The 23,273-nt window shown below is 39.9% G+C and overlaps 2 protein-coding genes across 3 annotated transcripts in view; both read right to left on the bottom strand.

Moving 5' to 3' along the window:
- Positions 1-194: 194 nt before the first annotated feature.
- Positions 195-3,214, bottom strand: tmem30c (transmembrane protein 30C). The gene is made up of 7 exons (XM_008328191.3): positions 2,953-3,214; positions 2,360-2,476; positions 1,830-1,937; positions 1,477-1,567; positions 1,249-1,395; positions 954-1,166; positions 195-687 (listed from the first exon to the last, which is right to left on the bottom strand). Exons 1-7 carry the CDS (start codon positions 3,148-3,150, stop codon positions 500-502), a joined length of 1,062 nt encoding a protein of 353 aa, XP_008326413.1. The 5' UTR covers positions 3,151-3,214; the 3' UTR covers positions 195-499.
- Positions 3,215-3,612: 398 nt separating this feature from the next.
- The window catches only part of cmss1 (cms1 ribosomal small subunit homolog), a 29,230-nt gene continuing 9,569 nt past the window's right edge, over positions 3,613-23,273 (bottom strand). The window contains exons 2-11 of one of the 2 annotated variants that reach the window (XM_025063693.1): positions 6,625-6,770; positions 5,571-5,645; positions 5,307-5,445; positions 5,137-5,196; positions 4,928-5,030; positions 4,790-4,850; positions 4,619-4,706; positions 4,443-4,531; positions 3,909-4,023; positions 3,613-3,720 (exon numbers count right to left, since the gene is read on the bottom strand). In XM_025063693.1, the coding sequence (XP_024919461.1) occupies positions 3,940-4,023; positions 4,443-4,531; positions 4,619-4,706; positions 4,790-4,850; positions 4,928-5,030; positions 5,137-5,196; positions 5,307-5,445; positions 5,571-5,645; positions 6,625-6,770 (845 nt within the window). In that variant the 3' untranslated portion in view covers positions 3,613-3,720; positions 3,909-3,939. The remainder of the gene's footprint in view (positions 3,721-3,908; positions 4,024-4,442; positions 4,532-4,618; positions 4,707-4,789; positions 4,851-4,927; positions 5,031-5,136; positions 5,197-5,306; positions 5,446-5,570; positions 5,646-6,624; positions 6,771-23,273) is intronic. The other variant, XM_025063694.1, reaches the window with a different exon arrangement.

Below are 23,273 nucleotides of genomic sequence, written 5' to 3'. Positions count from 1 at the left end.
ATTATTTTCTATATATGTATATGTATATATATTTAATATTTATTATTTTAAAGATTATTATTATTTTAACATTTAAATTTTTTTCAAGTTATTTCTATTATATCTTTTTATTTGCCTTATATAGAATGAAGGAATCTCCTTCTTTAGATTCCTCTCTCTTTGTTTTTATTTTCAGACTTTTTATGATGGGTTTGGCTAAAAATCCTTCCTGTGACTCTCACTGTACCTTTCATAACATTGATTTTCTGTACATCGACTCCAACATTACAGCAGTTTGAGGCTTTATAAATATTAACTGCACACATTAAAATAACAAAAACAAAAAACTCCACAAACTGTCAAAAAAATACAGATATATTCAAACCAACACAAGTCACATCTGTTCTAACGAGAACGGAGTCCAAAAACAAAGTCTGCTGATTTAACTCAGTGCACTGCAGGTATGGAACCAACAACCATCTATTTCCAGCTGCTTTAAAAACCTCTCCCTCTTCCCCCTTCACTCCACCATGTTCTGTCCACCCTTTCCAAACTTGAACCACACCACCGTGAGAACCACTGCTGTCAGCAGGACCAGACCACTGGTCACTAAGTAGGCAATGGGCAGGAAATGGTTCTGACCTCCAAACCAGGTCAGCGTGGTCAGCACTACCTGCTTCCTGCCCTGGAAACGCTGCGCTGGGAAGTCTGGAAGAAGATGATGTCAAGGCTAAAAATAGGTGAAGGCCAAGAGAATTTGAAAGGAAATTGGGGACAGACACACACACACACACACACACACACACACACACACACCAACCTTAACTTAACCTTATATTATTTTTGTATTTATTTGCTTATTCTGAAGAGCCACAGTTCCCATTTTTAAAGCCTACCGGTATATTAAATTCTCAAGCATTTGTAATTCAAGGAGACAACAGTAAATATTTGGTAAATGAACAGAGTAAAGATACTGTAGGTAATCTCGATGCTGTAGTTTCCTGCAGGAAGCCCTTTGGTAAAAGGTTTGTTGTCTCGACATAAAACACCGTAGAGCTTCTTAAAGTTGGGGAAGGCTGCTTCTCTCATCCACACAATTAGATCATCGTTGATGAATCCATTGTTGGTTGGATCATCTGGATCCAGCTCATTCACTGGTTTCTGCCAGTACGGTGGATGCGTAGTACCTGAAAAATCAGCAACCCAACAACAGAAAGAATGAGAAATGTAATCAAAAACTCAAATATTTTTTTCCTCTTTCCATTTTACCTTCAAAGACTTGATCGAGCGTCAAGTTTCCCATTCTGGGGTTGCGGAACTTGATGTTTTTGTCAGTGTACCAGGTGATGCCATTACGCAGCAGTGGGACCGGGATATTCTGGCTGGCAGATTTGTGGTAGGTGAAGGTGAATGAATCTGGAATCACACATGTGAGTAAACATTTGGTCCATTTAGAGAAACGGTGGAAGTGGGATTTGATCATTGATGAACATTCACCATTGAATATACTGTTGGCCACGGCACCACAGGGAGCAACAGGAAGTCCATTCTGGTCTTGACTGAATGGAGAGCAGTAGAGACTAGGATTCTAGAGGAGGAATGACGTTTGTGAAAGCAGTGGTTGGAAGAAAACTTCAAATGTCGTCATTTTTTACATATTCTGTTTTTACAGAACACTTCCTAACCATTTAGGCCACACCGAGGATATAAAAAAATCCAAAATTACTAAAGTAGTAAAAAGTCATAAAATTATGAGTTCATAGTTTAAGAGAATAATCGTAAATTACATTTTTCAATACACATCAGTGCAAACAGTACAACACCAAAGCTGTCCAGAACTGTGGACATACCTTCAGATTCGACTTCCTGCCGACCATCTGTCCATCATCTCTGGAGTCCATGTACCTCCTGAGGTTCTGGTGGAAGTTTTTAAGGCCATAGTAAAAAAATACATCTCCCTGGAAAAACAGAGGGATAAAAGATGATGAAGACAAAAGACGGAAAGGCTAGTGTCTGCACTGTCATAACAAGTCTGGCCTAAAAGACAAAAAAAAAAAAAGAAAAAAAAAACTTTCTACCTGTCAGGATTATTTTCAGAGTTTTTATCCCTAAGAAAAGTTAGTTCTTCAAACTCTTAGGAAACTGAACATTTAATCAACACATTACCAACTTTACTTCCCCAAAAATATTCCAATTAGCCCCTCTGCTCTCTTTAACCGAACGAGACTGCCACCAAGTGGCTTAGGGTGCAAGTGCATCTCCTTTGCATTAAGACCAACTGCGCAATCTACTTTCCTCCTAGAACTGTTAAGGCATCACTGGCTTTGTAGAGCATTTGAACAGTAGAGTGAGACACCAGAGACCTGATGACGACAGTCACCTTGAACGCTTTCTCAATGAGGAACGTCACAGTGCAGCGACACTCCTCCGCAGCCAACGACACATTTTCACGCTTTTCAAAACATTCAGCACAAGTTTTCGCCTCCGTGTAGAACAGCTAAAAAACAAGAATAAAAACAAACACAAATGAACAGTTGTTATCATTAAAGTTAGCCCACGAATACACGCAGTTTAGTAATGACTTCAAGTGTATAGTAGAAAGTGTTTCATATATGTGTATATGCGCATAGACACAATGTATACATGTATTTGTACATACATAAATAAAAACTGTATATTAACATATATACAGCATATATTCACAGTATACACATGTACACACACAGATGTATTTTCTAATATAAAAGTCAGCTTAAAAAAGAGGAAACAAACTGACCTAACTGTTGACAGGTACCATAAGCGGTCCCCCAGCCGTACTTTGAACGCACCTGCTCATTGCAAACACTAACAGCAGACCTTTCCTCTGTGACGCTCCCTGTTTTTATTGCTCAGTATGAACATTTGAACTGGTGCTCCGTCTCTCGTCGTGGCCACAAAGAAAGACGGCTCACGAGCTGCTCTTTTCACACTCACCTTCATTTCCTGTGTGCTCTGCACCGTGAGCAGCAGCCACACTCCCAGCAGCAAACAGATCAGAGCCAGGATGTAGAAGAAGGGCAGCACAGTGTGGGCGGTCAGCATGGGCGACCAGGCCGGGAGCCGCTGCTGTTTGAAAGCCGAGTTGTCCGGCCTCCGAGCCAGAGGCCCAGGTTTGGCCTTCGCTTTGACCATGACAGAAAAGAACCGAGGAACTTACTTCACAGTCAGACGTTAGCAGTGTCTCCTCTTCCTGTTTTGTTTTCTCTAATATTACTGCCAAAGCGCCCTCTGCACACACACCCACACAACTCAGTCTGACAGGAGATTTTCCCAGCAGGTCTTGCGGGGTGAGATTACTGTGGCCTGTTACTTATTAACCACAGTCATTAGGCAACAGATCTTTTATTTACAAAGCTGACCTGTTGTCATCTACTTCCTGCTTCCTATGAGGCAACATGCAGGTTTATTATTCCTTTAGGTCTGTAGTAAAACTAGTGTTATATATATATTTAATTTTTAATTTTACAGTAGACAGCAGAGTCCATCCTGGACTCCCCGCTGTGTTATAAAAAGTATATTAGCACGGCCTGTGATGTGACAGCGTCAGTGGGAAGGACTTCCTCAGATCAGAGTCAACAAACAGGAGGAAGTTGGTTCCTTTTTAGCACTTGTTTATTCAAGCCCTCGCTCCAGGACAATGAGTCGAACGGCTTCACAGATCAGACAGAGGTGGCCTTTGAAAATGGTTAAAAAAAAAAAAAATCCTCTGGGGACTATATTATTTAAAAAAAAAAAAAAAAATCCTCTGGGGACTATATTATTTAAAAAAAAAAAAAAAATCCTCTGGGGACTATATTATTTAAAAAAAAAAAAAAAATCCTCTGGGGACTATATTATTTAAAAAAAAAAAAAAAATCCTCTGGGGACTATATTATTTAAAAAAAAAAAAAAAGATACATGTTCATGTGGACATTACTTCAGTTAAAAAAGTCCAATTTTAACTTGGCCTCCTCTGCAGCCTTGCAGGAGACCAGCGTCCAGCAGCTTCATCAGGTCCAGTTTGATCTGAGACGGACATCAAACGTACGGAATGAAAAAAGTGAACAAGTAAAAAGTAAATCATCATCACCGTCATAATGACATGTTTAACTGTAAGATATTTTACTGGTAAATGTCACCCATAAAAATACCACAAAAAAACACCCACTTTTGGTCCATTCAAATACTTGTACTCAGATACATGGGTCAAACTGCAACACAATACTTAAAAGCAGTGTAAAGTGCATGTTCAAATGTACGTGTATACAATTAGGAAAATAACTCCTAAAATAAAAAAACAAACAAACAGCCTATCAGTATCAGCTTCTACAATTCAGTCCAGATGTTGTTACTAATCAAAACAAACTAAAAAACAAACAAACAGCCTATCAGTATTACTAATCAAAACAATGACCCCTGTCGTACAGCAGGGGGCAGTATCTCACCTCAGGAATGTCCACCATCCTCCTGAGCTTCTGGTCCCTCCAGTTCCAGTCCAGAACGATGTATTTTAATGAGCCCAACGTTAAACCCTCTGGAAAAAAACACCAACCAACCCGAACAGTGTGAAACAGTCACTCATTTAGAGGATAATCTGCCAGATTACGGAATAATCTCCGACCTTTCTCTATCAGTGCACTGATCCTGCCTGGAGTTCCTACTCCGATGTGAGTGACGTTGTTCTGCAACAGCGTCACCTGTTCCTCTATCTGTACAATTCACACACACAGACATAATCAGTGAACCAACCTTCAGTGTATGTCAGGACTGTCATTGTTGGTTGTGTTTGTACCTTAATGTGTTTTGCAAACAGCTTGACTGCTCTGGCGTCACCTTTGAACGTCGTCATCTGTCTGTGGATAAAAAAAACAAATACTAATGAAACAAAGATTCGATTGTGATGTTAAAGATCTGGCGTGCCGTCACATACTTGATGAGCTCAATCGCTCGGAGAGCAGAACTGCAGACGATGAGCACGATGACTGAACTCCTGTCTGTGTGCTGCTTTCGGATTTTTGCCCATTTGGGACAAACTGATGGAGCAGAAGGAAAAAAAAAGAGAAAAAAAATTGTGCAGGGAAGAAAAAATAAATGATAAAAAATAGATGCCGGTGTTGAAGGTTTGGAGGAGTGACTCACTGTGTTTCAGATAAGAGGAGAGGCTGTGAGTCAGGTCGTTGCAGGAGAGGAAACAGGAGTCTGAAGGATGCAGGAGGAGAGGAGACCAAGGACGACCTTGGTGAATCAACACAGCAGTACACGGCAACTTCACAAAGGAAAAAAAAAACGGGGTCAAGACCCTGACTCACCCTCCAGCTTCAGCTCCTCCTGCTCGATCACAGAGCGTTTGTCTGAGAAGAACTGAGTGAGCAGGTTCTGAAGGTCAGCAGGTCGACCTGGTTTAGGCTCAGAGGAGGCCAGGACATCAGTGATCGTCTTCTTCTTCTTCTGGGATAAACACAACAGGACGGCGTTACCATGTTCATCAGTAAAGTGAAAATAAACGAGCAGCTGAGCCTCAATGAAAGCAACAATTTTAGCACTGCAGCAACAGCAGGTGGCGCCAAACTCACCTTTCGCTTTCTTTTGGGTTTAGATGGCTTTTCATCCTCAGTCTCTTTCTGTTGAACATCCTCAGGATGACCCAGCTGACAAACAAAATGACAGTGACAACAACAAATACAATGGGACACAAATATTGACCCTACAGGAATTGTACCGTCTTCAAATGATTTCCTAATTCCTTCCTAACAGAGCAAGGACTTTACAAACAGCCATGGACCAAAAGCACAATCCAGACCTGACCATAGAAAACCATGACTAGAACTGAATTATTATCATTACCATCATTATTGTTATTACTGTACAGCATATTTGACATAAATCAACTCAGTTTAGAATCTAAACAGTCTAGATATAAATGAATGACGTCGTCCATTTTAAGTGGCTTAAAAAACTAGTCACTGTAGATCTGCAGGAACAGACGTGGATGTTTCTCCTTCAGGTATTAAAAAAAATCTACTGAGGTCTACTGAGGAGAGTAGCTCCCATTTTTGTAGCGATGGTCGACCCCCCCCCACACACACACACACTGCCACATTTACATCTATGGCTTTAAAACTCCATTAAACTGAAACATTCACTTCCACACGTCCACAAGTCACTGAGAAGAATACATAAAATGATGAATTTATGCCACTGTGTCTTAAATATTGCACGCCTCGACCGCAACAGCACCATGACCCTCACAGAGGCTACCCTCCGCCTTGGGAGACACTGGTTGAACAGCTGATGCCTATATTTGGTGAAGGGAGAATGAGAGAACACACAGAACACTGAACGGAATAATCCAATACTGAGCTACAGGATACACACCACTGAATATTCTCTATTTCTCAGTATTTATTCAGAGCAGAAGTTAAAGTTGTTGTCAGCTCTGTCAGGGATTGTTGAATCTGATTGTTGATATTGGAACAACAATCATTGACAACCCTTCATTTGGCTCTCTTTAAAAAGCTCCACCCAAACGTTCATACACACATTTTTAACTGTTCTCCACGAATGTTCCTTTTTTCCATCAGTAATTTCATATAAACTACTGACACATCACTGACATTCACAGGATACCTGCTCGCTCTTTTTCTTCTTCTTGGCGTTGGCTTCTTTCTCCGTAATATTTTTCCTTTTTCCAGGTTTGGTCTTTGAGCTGGACTTCTCTGATGGGAGTTTCTCTTCCTCCTTCACCTCCTCATCCTCCTCCACATCAGATCCGTCTGAAAAAGCACAGGGATGCAGACCATTTACATCCTGGATTTCTAGAGCGAACACAACCGCTCAGGCTGAAGCAGTGACGACTGATGAACGCCGGCCAAAAATCAGACCTGAATTTAACGTGAATTTAAAGTGCCTAAACCACAACGTCCTGTGGGAAACAAAGGAAACAAGTGCACGGAGTTGGGCCACCGGACTGAGATTTGGCATCATCTCAAAACTGTTTATCTGCTGCACATTACCTTAGACAACAACAATGCAGCAAACATAAAACAGATCATCTGGTTATATTTAGCCTCCCCGTAGCTACCATTACTCAGTGCATACCTCCTGTATCATGCTACGATGTTCTGCTCTGATCCGTGTGCTGTAAACACATGCCCGTTCCAAATACTTTGGATTTGAGAACAGATGCCAGAATGAACTCTGCAATGAATTTGCAGCTCAAAAACCTGACTTATTTTTTCCCCTTTTTTCAGTCAGCAAACACGCCCCGCAGCCAAATATTTGGGTTTAGTGACGTCCGTCAGCTTTTGAAGATCCAAGATGAAGTTCTAGGCCAATGCCAGACACCAGCATCTCAACAGGTTGTCCTTAAGCACCAACAAGAAAGAAGTGATGTAATGTAAGTGGTGAGTGCATGGCCGGAGGCAGCGATGAGAAGTAAAGGATACTGATTCTCAATCTATTTAGAACATCAACAGCTCTTCTGAACGGTTTATGGTCTTAATCATTAGTTCCAGGTCCTCAATACAACATGATGTCAATGTTGTGTATTAACATTAAATATGAACAAAGCACAATAGGAATATGGTCACCAGAGCCTGAAGATCCTGTGTAAACCCACCGACAATGCTACAAAATATGTAAAAAAAACCTTTTAGAATGTATTTTCTTTGGCCTATTCCTTGTCAAAAACCTGTCATTTTGCACTAGCTAGCTACACGCTAGCTTGAGGAGCTGATCAACTTAATAACAAACCATCAGGTCTACACATACTATGACATCGACAATCCCACGCTGCACCACCACAAGTCTATGTAATGAAATACAATGATCTATGTTGTAGTTTATTTATCGACATTATCTATCTGCAGTGAATGTAGTTGTCCACAGTACACCTGATGATCTCTCAATCTCACAAAAAACTAAACTTTTTTTTTTTTCTTAACAAACATCAGTGTGATTCATTTTGATTTGCTGTAAGGCTTGGGGCCTCCCACTCTGCCTGAGGCCCTGAAAGCACCATGAAATGCCCCTGGCATGATGTGTTGTCTTTAAACAGCCAGTAGAAAATCTGGAGGAGAACTGACACTCACACTGACAATCTGCTGTTTTATCGGATCTGATTTGGCTTTAAAAAGTAAACTGAAATGATGAAAAGCATTTTCAGGCTGAGGGTGTCAGTTTGTGTCATTTAATAACAAGCAATTATCATGAAGATAAGGAGCGACGTCGGGTTTTATTCCGAGTTGGTGATACTGGAAATATCTGGCAGTGACAAACACGACGACTGTTTTGTGTAATTAATGGATCAGTCACTCTGGAGAGAACCGTTTGACAATTTTTTGACAGGAACTTAATCTTTGTTTTAGACAAATGCTTGTCTCCAGTGAAATACATTTCAGCTTTGCAAATATCTCTGTTCTGTTCACTGTGATGGTCAAAACAACATCACACTGTGTCTCCTCTGGGATGCTGATTTGTTTAAGTTTATTAAGGAAAAATAACTAGCGGATTGATCCTAACGGCAGAGCACCAGCGGCTCCAGCACCGGATCCTTTGGCAGTTGAATAATTCACGTGCTGCTGCATTAATGCCATCCTGAGTGATTCAAACGTGACCGATCAGAACTGATCCTCACTTGCTCTCACTGGCTCACAGGTCTTTTTGTCTCCATCAGTCCATAACCACTCCTCTCCTCCATTCAGTTCCTCCATCTGAGACCTCATCCTTGTTTGCTACAGCAAACTGTCCAGGCGTAACATACACTCCTTCCACTCAGAGACCACCCCTAATATTGATGGGTCAGGTCAACCGTTCTCCACTCTCCCTTTCTCCTTCCCTTGATCCTCATCACTCCCTCGTTTTTTACTCTGGACAGGCCGAAAGGAAATTCAGGACAAACAGGTGCCAAGAAGCAAGGAAGAGAGGACATAAGGAAGACGAATGACAAAGGTGAGGACGACTGAGCGTAATCACAGAGAGAGAGCAGACCTATATATAACCAGAGTCCAGTCTACCTGTCCTACATCAGGTCGTTGTTTTTCTCCTGGTGGTATTGATCGTGTCACTGTTGTTCTGGTTCAGCCCAGATCCTGTATTTATATGATGTCAGTGTTTAGTCTTTAAAAAAATGCTCTGGGATTCAATTGTAAATATATGATTTCTCAGTTTCTTCATTTGTAGCTAAAATGTTAGAATACGGTCAAAAAAAGAACAAGTGTTTTTTTCATCAACAAGGACGCAATCTCAAAATCTATTAATCTTTCTTATGGGGAGAGCGTCATCTACAGGAAATGAACATCTGATGAGCCAGCAAAATAAATACACCTGCCATCGCCGCACTGTGTTCAATGAGCTGTGAAATACTGTGAAATTAACCAAACTGTCAGATGCCTGGAAGGTGCTGACGGGGCAACAGGACTGACATTAGGATTAAAACACATTTCTTACCAGGAGCACAAACAGAGAGATTGTTGGCACATTGATCAAGGAAAACACTGGGTAACCTCCCGAGGGGAGACGAGCTGCAGGTTCAGCTTTTATTTTTTGATTTGGTTTGGTGTGCTGGAAATGGGATTGACTGGATAACAGTCGACGCATTTAATGGACAAGGTGAACGCCAACAGTACTGGTTTGAACGGATGCAGAGCAGAGACAACAATTTAGGAACACCAAGGTTGTTCTACTGGTGGTACAAATTGTGTGAGAAGCTGCTTCTGTTTGTTTTGACTCTCATGGTTATCAGACAGTGGAATATCCCTGGTTCTAAGCAGGAAATATATCTATACTTGTTAGTTTTTTATGACAAAAAGAAATAAGGAATAGTTATGCACATTATTTCTATGTGTATAACAAAATGTGGTCATTGTGACACTACAAACTGATATTGGTTTTGAAATCATTTTAAAGGTAAACATTCAACTTCTGATTGCAACAAATGCATTTTTGGTTTATATATTTTACAACATTTTTCCTCTGAATAGGATAAAAATGTATTTTGTGTATATATAAAACTATACATTTATAAACTGAGCCTCCCTTACATATACATTACTGTACATGTGGGAACTAAAAGTATGTGTGGCACATTATGATTCAACTTTTACAGTATATGGTGACTACCATACACTATAGAATTATATTTATATTTTCATTCATATATTTAATTTTAATTGCTCATGATCTACCAGCACTCCTGGCCCAGGGTCTGACAGTCTGATGAACTCAAAAATAGACTATAAGATGTACTTGAATGAGAAATATTAACAGGACTTTAAGGAGTAAGGTCCCCTAAGAACATATATACAGTACGTCACTGACAGATGTGTTATAAATGAAACACAGAGGAAATATATAAAACATTTCCTTGGAAAAGTGCTCTCTCTAATTTTAGTCTGCAATTTCATTTATTTCTACAATTAGAGTAAATTACACACACTGTGGGGGCCATGGGGGATAAAAAAATCCAACCAATTTTCAAACTTGTCAGACCATTCAGTGAGAAAGTACACTCCATGGATTTTAGGATAGCACGATTACACTAGAACTTGTTAATTTACTGTGGTTCTACCCTCCACGACCAGGGAAGGGTGAGAGGACGGAGGGGGGAGAGGGACGCCTAGCCTCTGCCAGACTGTTTAATTGAATCCCTGAGGGAATTAATGAATGCAACAGAGACCGTGACAGCAATTACACTTTTTTTTTGACAAAAATAAATGCAGTTCCTCACACTTTCTACAAGGAAGGGAGAAACCTTTTGAAGTAAAGGACGCAACATCTGCAAAAGCCAAAGACAAGTGACATCACAGATGTAAACATGCATCTGAATCAGATAAGATCCAAAGCAGTGCTTGATCAAAATTCCATGGACGCAGAAGAGTTTAGACAAGCAAAATATTCAGAAGGATATATTTCCTTTAAACTCATTTGAAAAACATTAATTAATCGAGAAAAAGCAAAAAACTACTGAAGAATGAGGTTAATTGCAAAAAATGAGGAGACATAAAGTCTACCACACATTAATAATGCATCGGTGAGAGGAAGGAGCAGATGATGACCTGGGACAAAGTCAATCTTCAGCGTCCCCCTGACCCTTATTGTCAATACCCCGCAGGCTCCATCTGATCCAAACATGGACGAATGTTAGAGAAACGTGGTAATGCTTCAGAAACATATGGAGTAATCAGCTTACAGCTTGGATAACCTGAGATCAATGACAGACTCTAGAGAGAAATCGCATGCTAGGAAGTCATCTTTAATGGATGATCAATATGAGGGACCACTTTTAACAGACGGTCAATGGATTAATGGGGATCAATGAATGGAGAACCAGGAAACGTCTGAATGTTTCAGCTGGTAGTTTACGGCGACGCTGTGTTTATGTGCATAAATGTGTCCACGTAGGCTTTTAGAACTTGGTGGGCCATGACCTTAGAAAAGCTCTTTATCATCACTGCATGTTCAAAAAGATCTTTCCTGTCATTAAAATAAAAAACAGTAAAGATAGATCACTAGCTTTAAGAGCTTGTTACACAATTTATCACACAAACAGTGATAGGACAAACCAACCTCCAACTAAAACCATGTTTTAATTATGTACACCGTAAGCTACAAGTACATCAATGCGGCTCTTTAAAAGAAAAAAAAGAAGAAAAAAAAAACGGACAGAAAGGATAATGATACGTTCCTTTACACCACTCGTCAAAGGGGCCAATTCTGCCTCTGGTCCAACAATCAATAACTCATCTCAGCCCATGTCTAGGGAGTGGTGTAGGCGGGTGGGTGAGTAGGTGTAGCAGTTTTATGGTTTAGAGGCCTGCAGCTTCTACTTTTGATGGCACAATTTGCGCGTGTTGTATTCATTGTTTTGATCAATGGTTAACTTCAGCAGCACACACCAAATGATGCAGGGGTTTTGGAATCACCAGAAGGAAATTAGTCCAAGTTTGTGTTCATCTCTTTCATTTCCTGAACGGAACTCCAGAGGCATTAATAAAGTTCCATCTATCTGTTCTATGCAGATGAGTCCTAATATGAGTTTCGACACAGGGTCACAGTTGAAGTGCATGAGGAGCTGGAGAGTGGGGCATCTCAGCAGTCATCAGTTATCACATTGCCACGTATGGAGACAAACAACCACTCACACGGTCAATAAAGAGGGAACCACTTATCTTTTGGCCTGGGGTTCAAACACATGACCTGACTGTCCTGCTTTAAAAATATTCCCAGCTAAGGGTTGGGCTTCCATTTGTTTTTTGCAATTGTACAGATCGACTTAAACCTGATCCTGCATCTGACAGTGATGCAAGTTTAATTAAACTTTATTTTGGGTTCTAATCATTGATGTGTTTTAATTAGGGCCAAAACACTGTGCTTTTAAGTTTTTACAAAAACAAGAAAATGCTTCTACCTCCATGTCAACACATTTGGACTGCCAGATTACTTCAGCGATGATTAGCCCACTGACACCAAAACTGCACTCTTCCTCATAGTTCTGTTCATAGACAATCCTCTCTTCCAGCTTCACCCCAGTGGCAGAAATCACATGGATAATACAGCAACAACCTTTACTGTCTATCAATAATCAATCCAACCAAGGAACCAAGGAAGGAACCAGCCCATCCACAGACACACAATGAGAAGTAAATGTGAGAATTTCTCATCTGAGTTATTCAGGGTGGAATCTCCTCCCCACAGAGCTGACAGAAAATAAATCCTTAAGGACATCATAACACAATAATGTTGACCACATTTCATTACATCACTCTGCCAAAAGGTTGTTTTACTTTCCGTAATTATGGTTACACAGATGTGGGAACTTCTTCAGAAAGACGAAGTCATTTCATACAACACAAACGACTGTGTGCATCAACGTAAAAAATGGTACAAAGAAGGACCCGTTTTCATTTAACTTCTACTTTATATTGGCATATCTGTTTTTATTCACAAGACCAGTCAAATTAAGACTTAAAAGCTTGATGGCCGGTACAATCACTCTGTACAATTTATATGATTAGCTTGGAACAGGAAAAATATTTGGAGAAGAAAATTGCTGTTAACTGTGGTACATTCTCTCAAAATGAAATTCAGAAGTCCTAACGTATAAACAAAGCAGAGAGTGTCATTTGGGAGAGCGATTATAACACTTACAGTAAATGGGGCGGTTTATCTAACGCTGCCTTCCCCTGTGCTAAAGTCATCAGTACGAGGAGCGTTTACCAATGAGCTGCTTAACCACACTCATAATCATAAAATACAACAGTGGCGTTTTTCTAGTGACAAAATAGATTTATGGGACGTTCGACATCTCCCGCTCTCTTTAGCTGGATCACCAACTCTGTAATTTCGATGTTTCTTTTACTCTCACCAACTGTGCCTGCAGCTCTGTGCTCCTGCCAAAACATACATCAACAACACCGGATCTGAATTACAGAGCATAGTGCCGATCTGACCCTCGAAACAGCGGGGCAAAGACGACTCCGGGGCACAGACTGAGCCAACCTCTCATGACAGGTGGATAAACCTCCTGCTGAGAATGAATAGTAAGAGCAAAGAAGCAGGGAAAGTGTGCACTCCATGCTTCTCTTTAACACAGACTTTATACAGTATATAAAAATGGAATGGTACTGTCATAAAGTGTCCATTCACAGAAGGGCTTTCAGCTATTTAAAAAAAAGTATATCAAATGACAAACAAACAATTACAGGGGAACTTGTTTTATGGAGAAGTGCCACATTAACGATGCTTCAGTGTTTTTGTGTGCCTGGAAGAGCTGATGGACAGTTAATGGTTAAAAAAGATTTTCCCCCAGTCACTGACAGTCAAAGACAGAATGGAAAGACTGATAGAAGTCCAAGGTAATACTGTACAGCAAAATGTCTGTGCCATGTCCTCTATGTTGTAAATACAAAAAGTATAGAAAAGCAGTATACAGTAAACCCTTGTTTTTCGCGGGGGTTACGTTCCAAAAAGAACCCGTGATAGGCAAAATCCGTGAAGTAGAAATCTTTATTTTTTTTACAATTAAATACTCAGAAAAAGAAGAGAAAGAACGAACAAACCATTTTACAGTCTCAACCATTTGTTTCACAAATAAAGTAAAATAAAAGTACTTTAGAAACGTTTCAACAAATAACTTCTGTAATGTACTGTCAAATAATAATTTTAATCATCAACGTGAACAGAAGGCTTCAAATTGCGGAGATTAGCACCGCCCACCGTGAACGGGAGAAAATTAAAAATGATTATGAAAAAAATACAAATTACCTGGTCTTGTTGCGGGCAGTTGCAACCCTTTTTGAATCCTTATTAAAACTTATTGCTGCTGTCTTCCTTATGTTTTTTTCTTCCTTCTTTATGGAACGAACGGAAGATTCATTAATTCCATAATGCCGACCTACAGCCGCATAGCTTTTACCTTCATTTAGCATGTCCAATAGTTTTACTTTATCACCGATAGACAGCATCTTCCGCTGCCTTTTGGTCCCTACCGCAGGTACTTTTGCCGGTCCAGAGCGTTTTGTCGACATTATGGGGTTTGATAAACTCGAAATTGCAAGAGAATTTGCACGTACGTAATGTCAATTTGGCAAGCTGTTTTACGTACGTGTACATATTAAACCGCAACGTTATTGGCGCACAGGTAGAGAAGAAGCGGAGTGACTTTTTAGCCAATCAGAATGCAGAACACAATGCACGATGCAAATCCGTGAAGTAGCGAAACCGTGAAAAGTAAACCGCGTTATAGCAAGGGATCACTGTATAATAATAATAATAAAATAATAATTATAAAACAAGTAATGAAAAGGGAGTTAAATAGGCAAGAATATCAAAAAAGACACATTGCAAACAACTACCTTTTTACTCTGATTTAAAGTGTAAAAAAAAAAAATTGACCTTAAATCACTTCCTAAACATTGACTCATGTATTAACCAAATTAGATTTGTCACATCTCCATGGATTTCCATTTAAAAGGAGTCTTACGTTTGAGTCGTCACTTTTGCAACAAGAAGGCCACATCTATTCTTTATATAATCTCCATAATCAGCAACAGAAGGAAGGTCTTTCATATGCAAATGAACAAGTGTGCGTTAAACTCTCTGGTCACTTCATGGTCTCCAGACGGAACTTCCTGCTTCCTGTGTGCCGACTAAACATGTTGCAAATTACATGTGTTTGAATGCGTTACAAACGTCATCCCCAATGAAAGCCATTTTCAGTAGACAGTCAGGATGCAGCCCAGCAGTCAGAGGAGGCGCAATTAATTGAGGCCCCATGACACACGTGCCCTGGCTTACAGTTCTACCAATGCACCGTCCTGAGAGGGTCCATACACTGACAACGTTATCAAGAAGGTCTCTAAATCCCTGTAACCATCTGTTAACTGATGATGTATGCTCATGTGTCTGGCACTGAGAGGGTTGAGTTCACCCAGACAGTGTGCAGGAGATTATCTAAACAATGTGAGCATAAGGGAGACAGAACCTCGCCTGAGTCAGTACGTATATCTGCGTCAAGTGCACGCATTTCAAAGGCAGTTCAGAGCGGGTCAGACCTCATCGATGTTAGTCATTTGGTGAGAGGGACAAAGTCTCAGCCTGGCTGCCCATATTAACAGCACTAATGAATAGGTCTAGGAAAGAAAAACATTTGCTCTCATGTCATGTCTGGGGAAAATACTCCAGAATCCAGGTCACCAAGGAAAATATGCCAAACAGAAAAAAGGGAACTCACAGCTCAACTCTGACATATTCTTGATCAGGATCACTGCCTCTTTTAATGTTGAGAAAAAAATTCCAACCGACATCCAAAAATGCACGAATGGTAACAAATCACCTTGTTGCCTCAATCTTTCAACAGGGAAACACAAGATTTTTTTCTTATAAAGGCCTTTTTAAAACAGCTTGTGTTATCGATTTGGGGTTTTTTGTTTTGTCTTTTTTCTTAGACCAAAAGTTGCGAAATAGTACGAGCAAAGGTTTGAGGAGAAGTCAGATGAGACAGCTCACAACAGTAAAATGCAGATTTAGGGTAAAGTTAAATTCCTGATCAATGCGATCATCAAGAACCAGCAGGGCCAATTACTTGTTACCACATCATGTCACATTCGCATGTCTGCAACAGTCACATATGTAAAACATTTTTCACTTTTTATTTACATATAAATGCAATATGGAATGGGATTTTTTTGACTTTTCAATGCAAAATCCATGCAAAACACAGCAGAAGCTCCAGAGCAGACACTCTTGCAGACTTAGAGCATTTGTTGGCTTCTGTTAAAGCACAGTTTTGAGCTGAGCTGAAGAACAAAGCAATGACTTCATCTTTTCACTAATATAAACCTTTTGGCTTTCTGGCTCTGGGTCTGTGCTGCAAGCGTTAAGTCAAAGAAAGCTGGTGAGCTAACACTGTTTAGCTGATGTGGTTTTCTTCCACACCACACATGCATGCCTCCGACATATTTGGACCTTATGTGGATGGTCAATAATCAACATCCTACATCTTGGCAGCCATTATCCCATTTATCTGCCAAACGGACAGTGATTGCTGTTGCTGTGCCAGGACTTCAACATGACATAAGCCTCAAACAAAGTGAAGCCAGACACACACTTATCAGTTTCATTAACGCCAAGGGTTATGACAAGAGGCCTCCTAACTTTGGATTAGGTCTAGAGAAATTCTATATCGGCATCATCTAAGAACTGTTGGAAACATACAAGTATCCCTGTTACTGTAAGGATACCATGCATGACCTTTCTTTACATTTTTGATTGGAAGCACACGCGTCCTCACATCCTCTTGTTCAGCTGCCGGCTACAACCATTTTTTATTCTCCAATTTCTTTTAGGTGGACAACCAGAAGTGCATCCTCCTTGCTAAAGCAGCAAAATGGTTTCTTGGGATCGAGGTGCTGCCAACAACAACAGGCCCCAAGCTCTATTTGACTCCACACAGCCCCCCAAAATCACAACCCAGCGCAAGAACATGCAGGAAAAGAAAAAGAGCTCAACAGGGAGGCACAAAACAGAAGATCTGTCCCACGATGACTTGTTGTTTCTACTGAGTATTTTGGAAGGAGAGCTCCAGGTAGAACAGTTTAAGACGAAGGCAAAACAATGTGATTTCAACAAGACAGTTTAGTAGTGTGATTATTATGACAGTTTTTGTTATACATCTCAGATTAAGTATGTTATATTTGTCACGCTAGGCCAGAGATGAGGTCATCGCTGTGCTGAAATCAGAGACGACAGATCCGGCTCTTTTGGGAACCCACTACGGTTTCAGTGGAGCAGAGAAGGCTCTACGTGCCCTGCATAGAGACTCTCTACGGGCACAGCAGCACCACCTGTATGACATGTACGACCGACCAATCGCCAAGGTACCAAGACAACAGCTAGAAATCAGACACCAGATGGAGCACATTATCTGCTTTAAGTAAATGAATGCATTAGTGTCTGAAGAATCTGTTGCTTCAGCATCATTGACTGAATTTCTCCGTGTTCTGAACTTATCCACATTTAACCTTACTGTCCATGCCTCCATGGAAAATCCCTTTAAAAATATGAAATTCCAGTACAGTAACAAAGAAAGAATGTTTTATTCTAGATTCCAAAAGCTCATTTAATACTCAAATGTTTAAAATTTTAATTTGACCAACATCCAAAATGTACCACGAGCATTTCTCGTAGATGGTCACCCTTAATGTTTCGTGTTCCTTGTCTTCCCTTAGCTCACCCACTTACTGGAGATCCAGAAACAATCAAACAAACGGCTGATGGAGCAACTTGTGGTCATGTCCCATTCTCACACTTCAGCCCTGAACAGGCTGGAACAGCAGGATAGGAGCCACAGAGCCGCTATCAGTAAAAGCAACTGCCTCACTGCTCTACTTGAGCAGGACAAAGAAAGGTTGGTGGACCAAAACCAAAGAAATTCTAAAGAATGTGCAAGAAATAAATTCTACTGAAATTGCTCTTCTATATATAAAATCTGGCATGTTCAGCAAACAATCTGTCTTTCAAAATATGAAATTCCTTCGGTCGATGTTGTTTTGTGATGTTCTTTACTGCTGAGTGACAGGCACTGCTAGCTACTGCTTCTACACCAGACAGTTACTGTGACCTCAAGACTGTACTTTAAACCTATTCCACTCAGACACAGTCCATTACATCCTGGACCTGAATAGACTTTGTGGCCAGCCTCGCAGTTCTGTTCGCTCATCTTTGTACACCCATAAACATGCACTCACATGCAATTTCATGTAGGGTCTAAATTGGCGCCCTCCTGCCAAATTCAACAATGCTACACAGCCAGGAATAAAGCTTCAACTAAACCAAGCAAATGGGCTGAGGGTTTGCTGGTGGTTCCACATTTTAATGTGGACTGTGGAGCGGAGTTAGGTCTAAAATGAAGCTGGCTATGGGTTCTAATATGCAATTAGAGGCCAATGAGAGGGATGTTGTTCTCAGGTCCTCGGTTGTCTCGGCTCATGTACCACCAGAGTCCACTCTGTAATCTAACTGTATTGAGACGGGATCCACTCTGGGCATGAAGCCTTGGGAGGAGACTAGTTGTCTGCATGTGTGTGCCAAAGTCAAAATGCTTTACTGGTAAACCACAGGCACACACACAATTAAAAGACCCAGAATAGTCATGCCAGTGAAGTGATTAAGTTCACTAGAATTTTGTCTTTTTTAAATACAATGTGGAAACCCTAAACACGCACACATTAAGGCTTCTGTGGTTCATCCCGGCTTAATGATGATTAATTCTTGATTAGGAGGTATTTCTGTGGTGTGGTGTGAACTCTGTGTCGCTCAAACCCTTCCTGACCAAACAAAAGCTGCTCACCTTCCTGTCTTCCCTTGTTAATGTGACTACATACCTAAAATATTACACATACATTTTACATGTCACATAGTTTTGGATAAAAAAAAATGTATTCTGGTTTTCATATCTTGGTTGACTGAAAGACTTTTCTTGAATTTTGTTTGGCTTGAAAACTCTGCAGATTTTATATCAGACTGTAAAAACTCTTTGCTGCTTTTATGTTCATTTTCTACTACAAATCACAAATACATCCCAACATTCTAATTCAAGATGGGGAGGTTTTGAACAAGACGCAGGACTCTAATCCTGTCAAGACAAAATATTGATTAGCAGAGACGATGTTTGAGTTAGCTCTGAATCTCTAACCTAACAAACCAAGTCCATCAGAAAAACCACTGGAGAACGTTAACGGTTCCGAAGATTGCATGGAAGGACAGATGTATTAAAATGAAGGTCATGGGGGAAGCAAAGCCTAACAGGATTAGCACATTAGATGCTACAGGGTTCTTGTGAAAACATACCTGCAATAAAATCCATACATACCTAAATTATGCAGACAAAATTGTGCAGAAGAGAATGCATTGAAAACCACACATTTACCTATTTTATTCTGCCAACCTTGCAACAAAGTGTATAAATTCAGGATTCACCGAAAAGTTCTTTGAAGACATACAAAAGACATAATAACAGAACCATAAAAATGTATCTTCAATATCATTGTTGCTGGTTTCCAACCCCAACGTGAATAACTGCTTATAACTGACAGAATCGTATCGAATACTATTAAAAAAATTGTATCAGTAAGAGACACAAAAAAGTACTGCACAATACTCAACACTCGGCTTTTGGCTGGGATTCACCATATGGCATACAATCATGAAAATGGAAGGAAGTGAGGCAATAGCAGCTGCTATTGTAGCTAAACATCTGTGCACACTGTAAAGGCAGTTAACATGAGAGAAAAAAAAGTCAGCGTAATGAGTAAATGGTGTACATAAAAAGACATCTCCAAGAATGAGGGATTTTTAACTGAGTGCCAGACAAATTAGCTTCAAACAAGCCCTATCATAGAAAACTGAACTTTCCCCAACCTTCCACTGAAGGCAGGTCATTGTCCTTTGTTACTTTGCCATGTGCAGAGCATATGACCTGTGTTTTAGCTGCGAAGTATATAGTTAATTCCAGTCACGACATATAATTACTTTATGCCATACAATGATCCCTGTTGCGTGTCAGAGGACGGTTACATCTGCACATCACTATGCAGCAATCTGCTTGCTCCAACCTCAGCTATCTGAACATGCTCTACGCCTGCATGTGTTTCCTGTGGTCTGTCAATAGGCTGACAGCATCTGAGCATTAACTGCGCACACATGTTCAACACACAATGGACACTGATGCTCTCATCTGTCTCCTTGAGTTCTGAATGACAAACACATCACAGGCTTGACGCTACGCCCGCATAACGACATCATCATGTTATCACCCCCAACTAATGCGACCTTTTCATTGCCTTCAGTACATCATCAGCAACAACAAAGGATTATTGTATCATAGCTGAACAGTGCAGCAAAAGCCAGAACTGGACACAGTGGTGAAAAGCCAACACTTAAAAAAGTCAATCCAATTTAAGATACATGTCCCACAGAGGGGAAATTCACAATTTCTGCTAATGGATCCTATTGGATCCTATTGATGCAAAAATTCTCAGACCAAGTTTTACCTAGCACATGGGTAGTCCAGATATCTTTTTTTTTTTTTTTTACAAATTGACAGGCGTACAAGTATTTTCACTGATGTACCCACCAAGCTCATCCACAACCACAGACTAAGGAAAAATAAATTAAAATAGTATTAAAAAAATAAAGATGATGAAAACTAAACTACCTGCACAGTTAACACAGTCAGCAAAGCACAGCTGGTTGTGGTGAAAAGCTGCTATGGTACACTGTATTGCTAGATTGGCACATTTTAGAATAAGGTAGTATTTGAATGAGGCATTGAAGCTCATTGGTACTTGGCACCATAGAATACTAAATTGCATGCAGAAATCTTACCCAAAGATTAGCCATTTTTTAAAATGTATAATTGTCATTATTAATTATAATGATAATTATAATAATTGATGATAATCATAATAATTAAAGACGTATCATTCTGTGGTTGAAAATGTCCGCACAAAAGTTAATACCAACCATATGAAAATGTTAAAATACTTTGACAAGGACCAACTGACCAGACTTGGATAAATTAAAATTAACAGAATTGTGCCATCCCCTTGGCTAATAAACAGAGATGCTCTCTAGTTTGGTTAAACACAGCGAAGGAAATGATTTGCGGACTTTGCTCGAAGAGGAATAGGATAAACTTGGCCGGTCCAAGGTAGACGGCCACAGCTGCTCCGTCCATCCGTCACACTTGTGCATATCCACCATCCGCCCACTCAGCCAATAATGTGCTAAGAGGAAGATCTCAATAATTTACCAAGGGAGTTTGGCAGTGCATCACGTCGGAGCAGGAGTGCTGTCTGTGCTGATTACAAGGTATTGAGCCCATTTATTTGCTAGCCTGAGCATATGAGGTCAGTTTAACGGCTTCAATTTTATTAAACATGTTGAAATGATGAATGTAGAGAAATCCAGCATGCTGCAGGAGGAGGCACTTTTCTTTTTGAATCTTCTATGACCCCATACAGCAACTAGAGGATTTGTCAAAGGCATGAGCTAAAAAAAAAAAGCATATCTTTAAATTACAACCCTAGTCGAAAAATAGGAGCTTTGACAAAAAGGGAAATTTCTCCTCCCATAAAGAAGGAATACTGCATATTGGCCATGTCTGAGAGTTTTCTTGGAAAAGACTTTGAGGGATTGGATCATGCTTGTAATTGAGGACAAGTAGAGCAGATGCCAGCCCCTCCTCAAAGGGACCTCATGAATTCTGGTCTGGGAGTTATTCAGGGGATAGAAATTGCAAAGAATGGGGAGAAATTTTCTCTCACATTCCAACCTCGGGAGAAACTTATCCTTACAAAGGAGTCTCCAGGGCTGAGGTACTATCACTGAGCAGGTTGAATTCAAGTTAAGATGATGACATGTTTGTTCCTGCCACTCTGTTGTTGCCTGTGACACAAAACAATCGACTTCTGCAGCATCAATACTTTGTGCAGAACAGCATGCGACCATTAGACAACCTACATTTAACTGGATCTTTTGGTCCATACCAACATTTAACAGGGAATTAAAAAAGGGAACTTTCAATAAAGCCTAGAAACATCTGGCCGTAGAGATCCTTTTATCTTAATGGTTCAATTACTATTTACTTCATACGCCTCTAAAAATACTGAGACACCAGGTGATGTTCAACATCACTTATTTATAGTTGTAACTATGAACTGATCAAGGATTTAGAATGGTCCAGATACATTTCACAGTAAAAACTACAAACCTCGTTTCTCCAAAGGTTACTGTGCTTTTTTTTTTATTATTATTATTTTAAATAGAATTAAGCCTCAAACCTACAATTTGGTGATTCACATGAGCTTTTATATCAGGCATTTGATGTTTTCACTGACACACTTAATTGCATTGGTTAAAAATAAAGTCAGAAAAAAGCCACCTGAAAGCTACTTTTGTAATTTAGGCAGAATTAAGTCTGACATTTTTATGTCACTTACCAGCAGAGAATTGTGTCTAGTAATTTGCTACAGAGTTTGTAGCAGCTATTTGTTTCTGCATAACAAATAAAATGAGCGATGTTAATCAAACCTTGACCTTAGCAACCTTAGCAAGTGTAAAAACTTATGATCTTGTTGTTAAAACATGTCATTTATTTAATATCAGTATATTGTAATTGTATATCCATAACGTAATGCAACAAAAGAAACCAATTTTCCAAATGTTAATGTAAGAATAAACATCAAAAGTTGTATGGCATTAAATCTTAAAGGAAAGTGTGAGGAAAATAATGACGAAAAAGGAACAAGACAGAAAAGAAATGGCGCATGTACATAAAAAAGATAAAGATATTATGAGAGAATGAAAGGCGGGAGGGAGAGCTAGAGGTTGAGAGACAGAGCAAGAGAGAGAGAGAGAGAAAGAAAGAAAAAAGAAAAACATATGGATGTAATTGAGGGTCGATGAACTCATGAAGTCATCTCCCAAGTCAGGTTATCAAGCCCCAGGCAAAGAGGCTACAACTCTCAAAACAAGTCCCATCTTAAAACATGAGATTACCACAGGCTGCACGTATGCACGATGGTTTGATTGCATCAAAAAAGATAAATTAGATTTGTTACTTTATGTACCAAAGTTTACATGTTCGCTCTGGATATTCCTACACACTGAGGTTTGTGATTGACCATTTACTTTCTGTCACACACACACACACACACACTGCTGTCCTTCCCATTAGCCTCTTTGGCATGGCTACACAATGACCTCATCTGGAATGG

This window comes from Cynoglossus semilaevis, chromosome 16 (assembly GCF_000523025.1).
Source record: "Cynoglossus semilaevis isolate Cse_v1.0 chromosome 16, Cse_v1.0, whole genome shotgun sequence".
Lineage (NCBI taxonomy): Eukaryota > Metazoa > Chordata > Actinopteri > Pleuronectiformes > Cynoglossidae > Cynoglossus > Cynoglossus semilaevis.
Note: the sequence above shows the minus strand (reverse complement) of the source record. Positions and strands in the feature narration are given on the sequence as shown.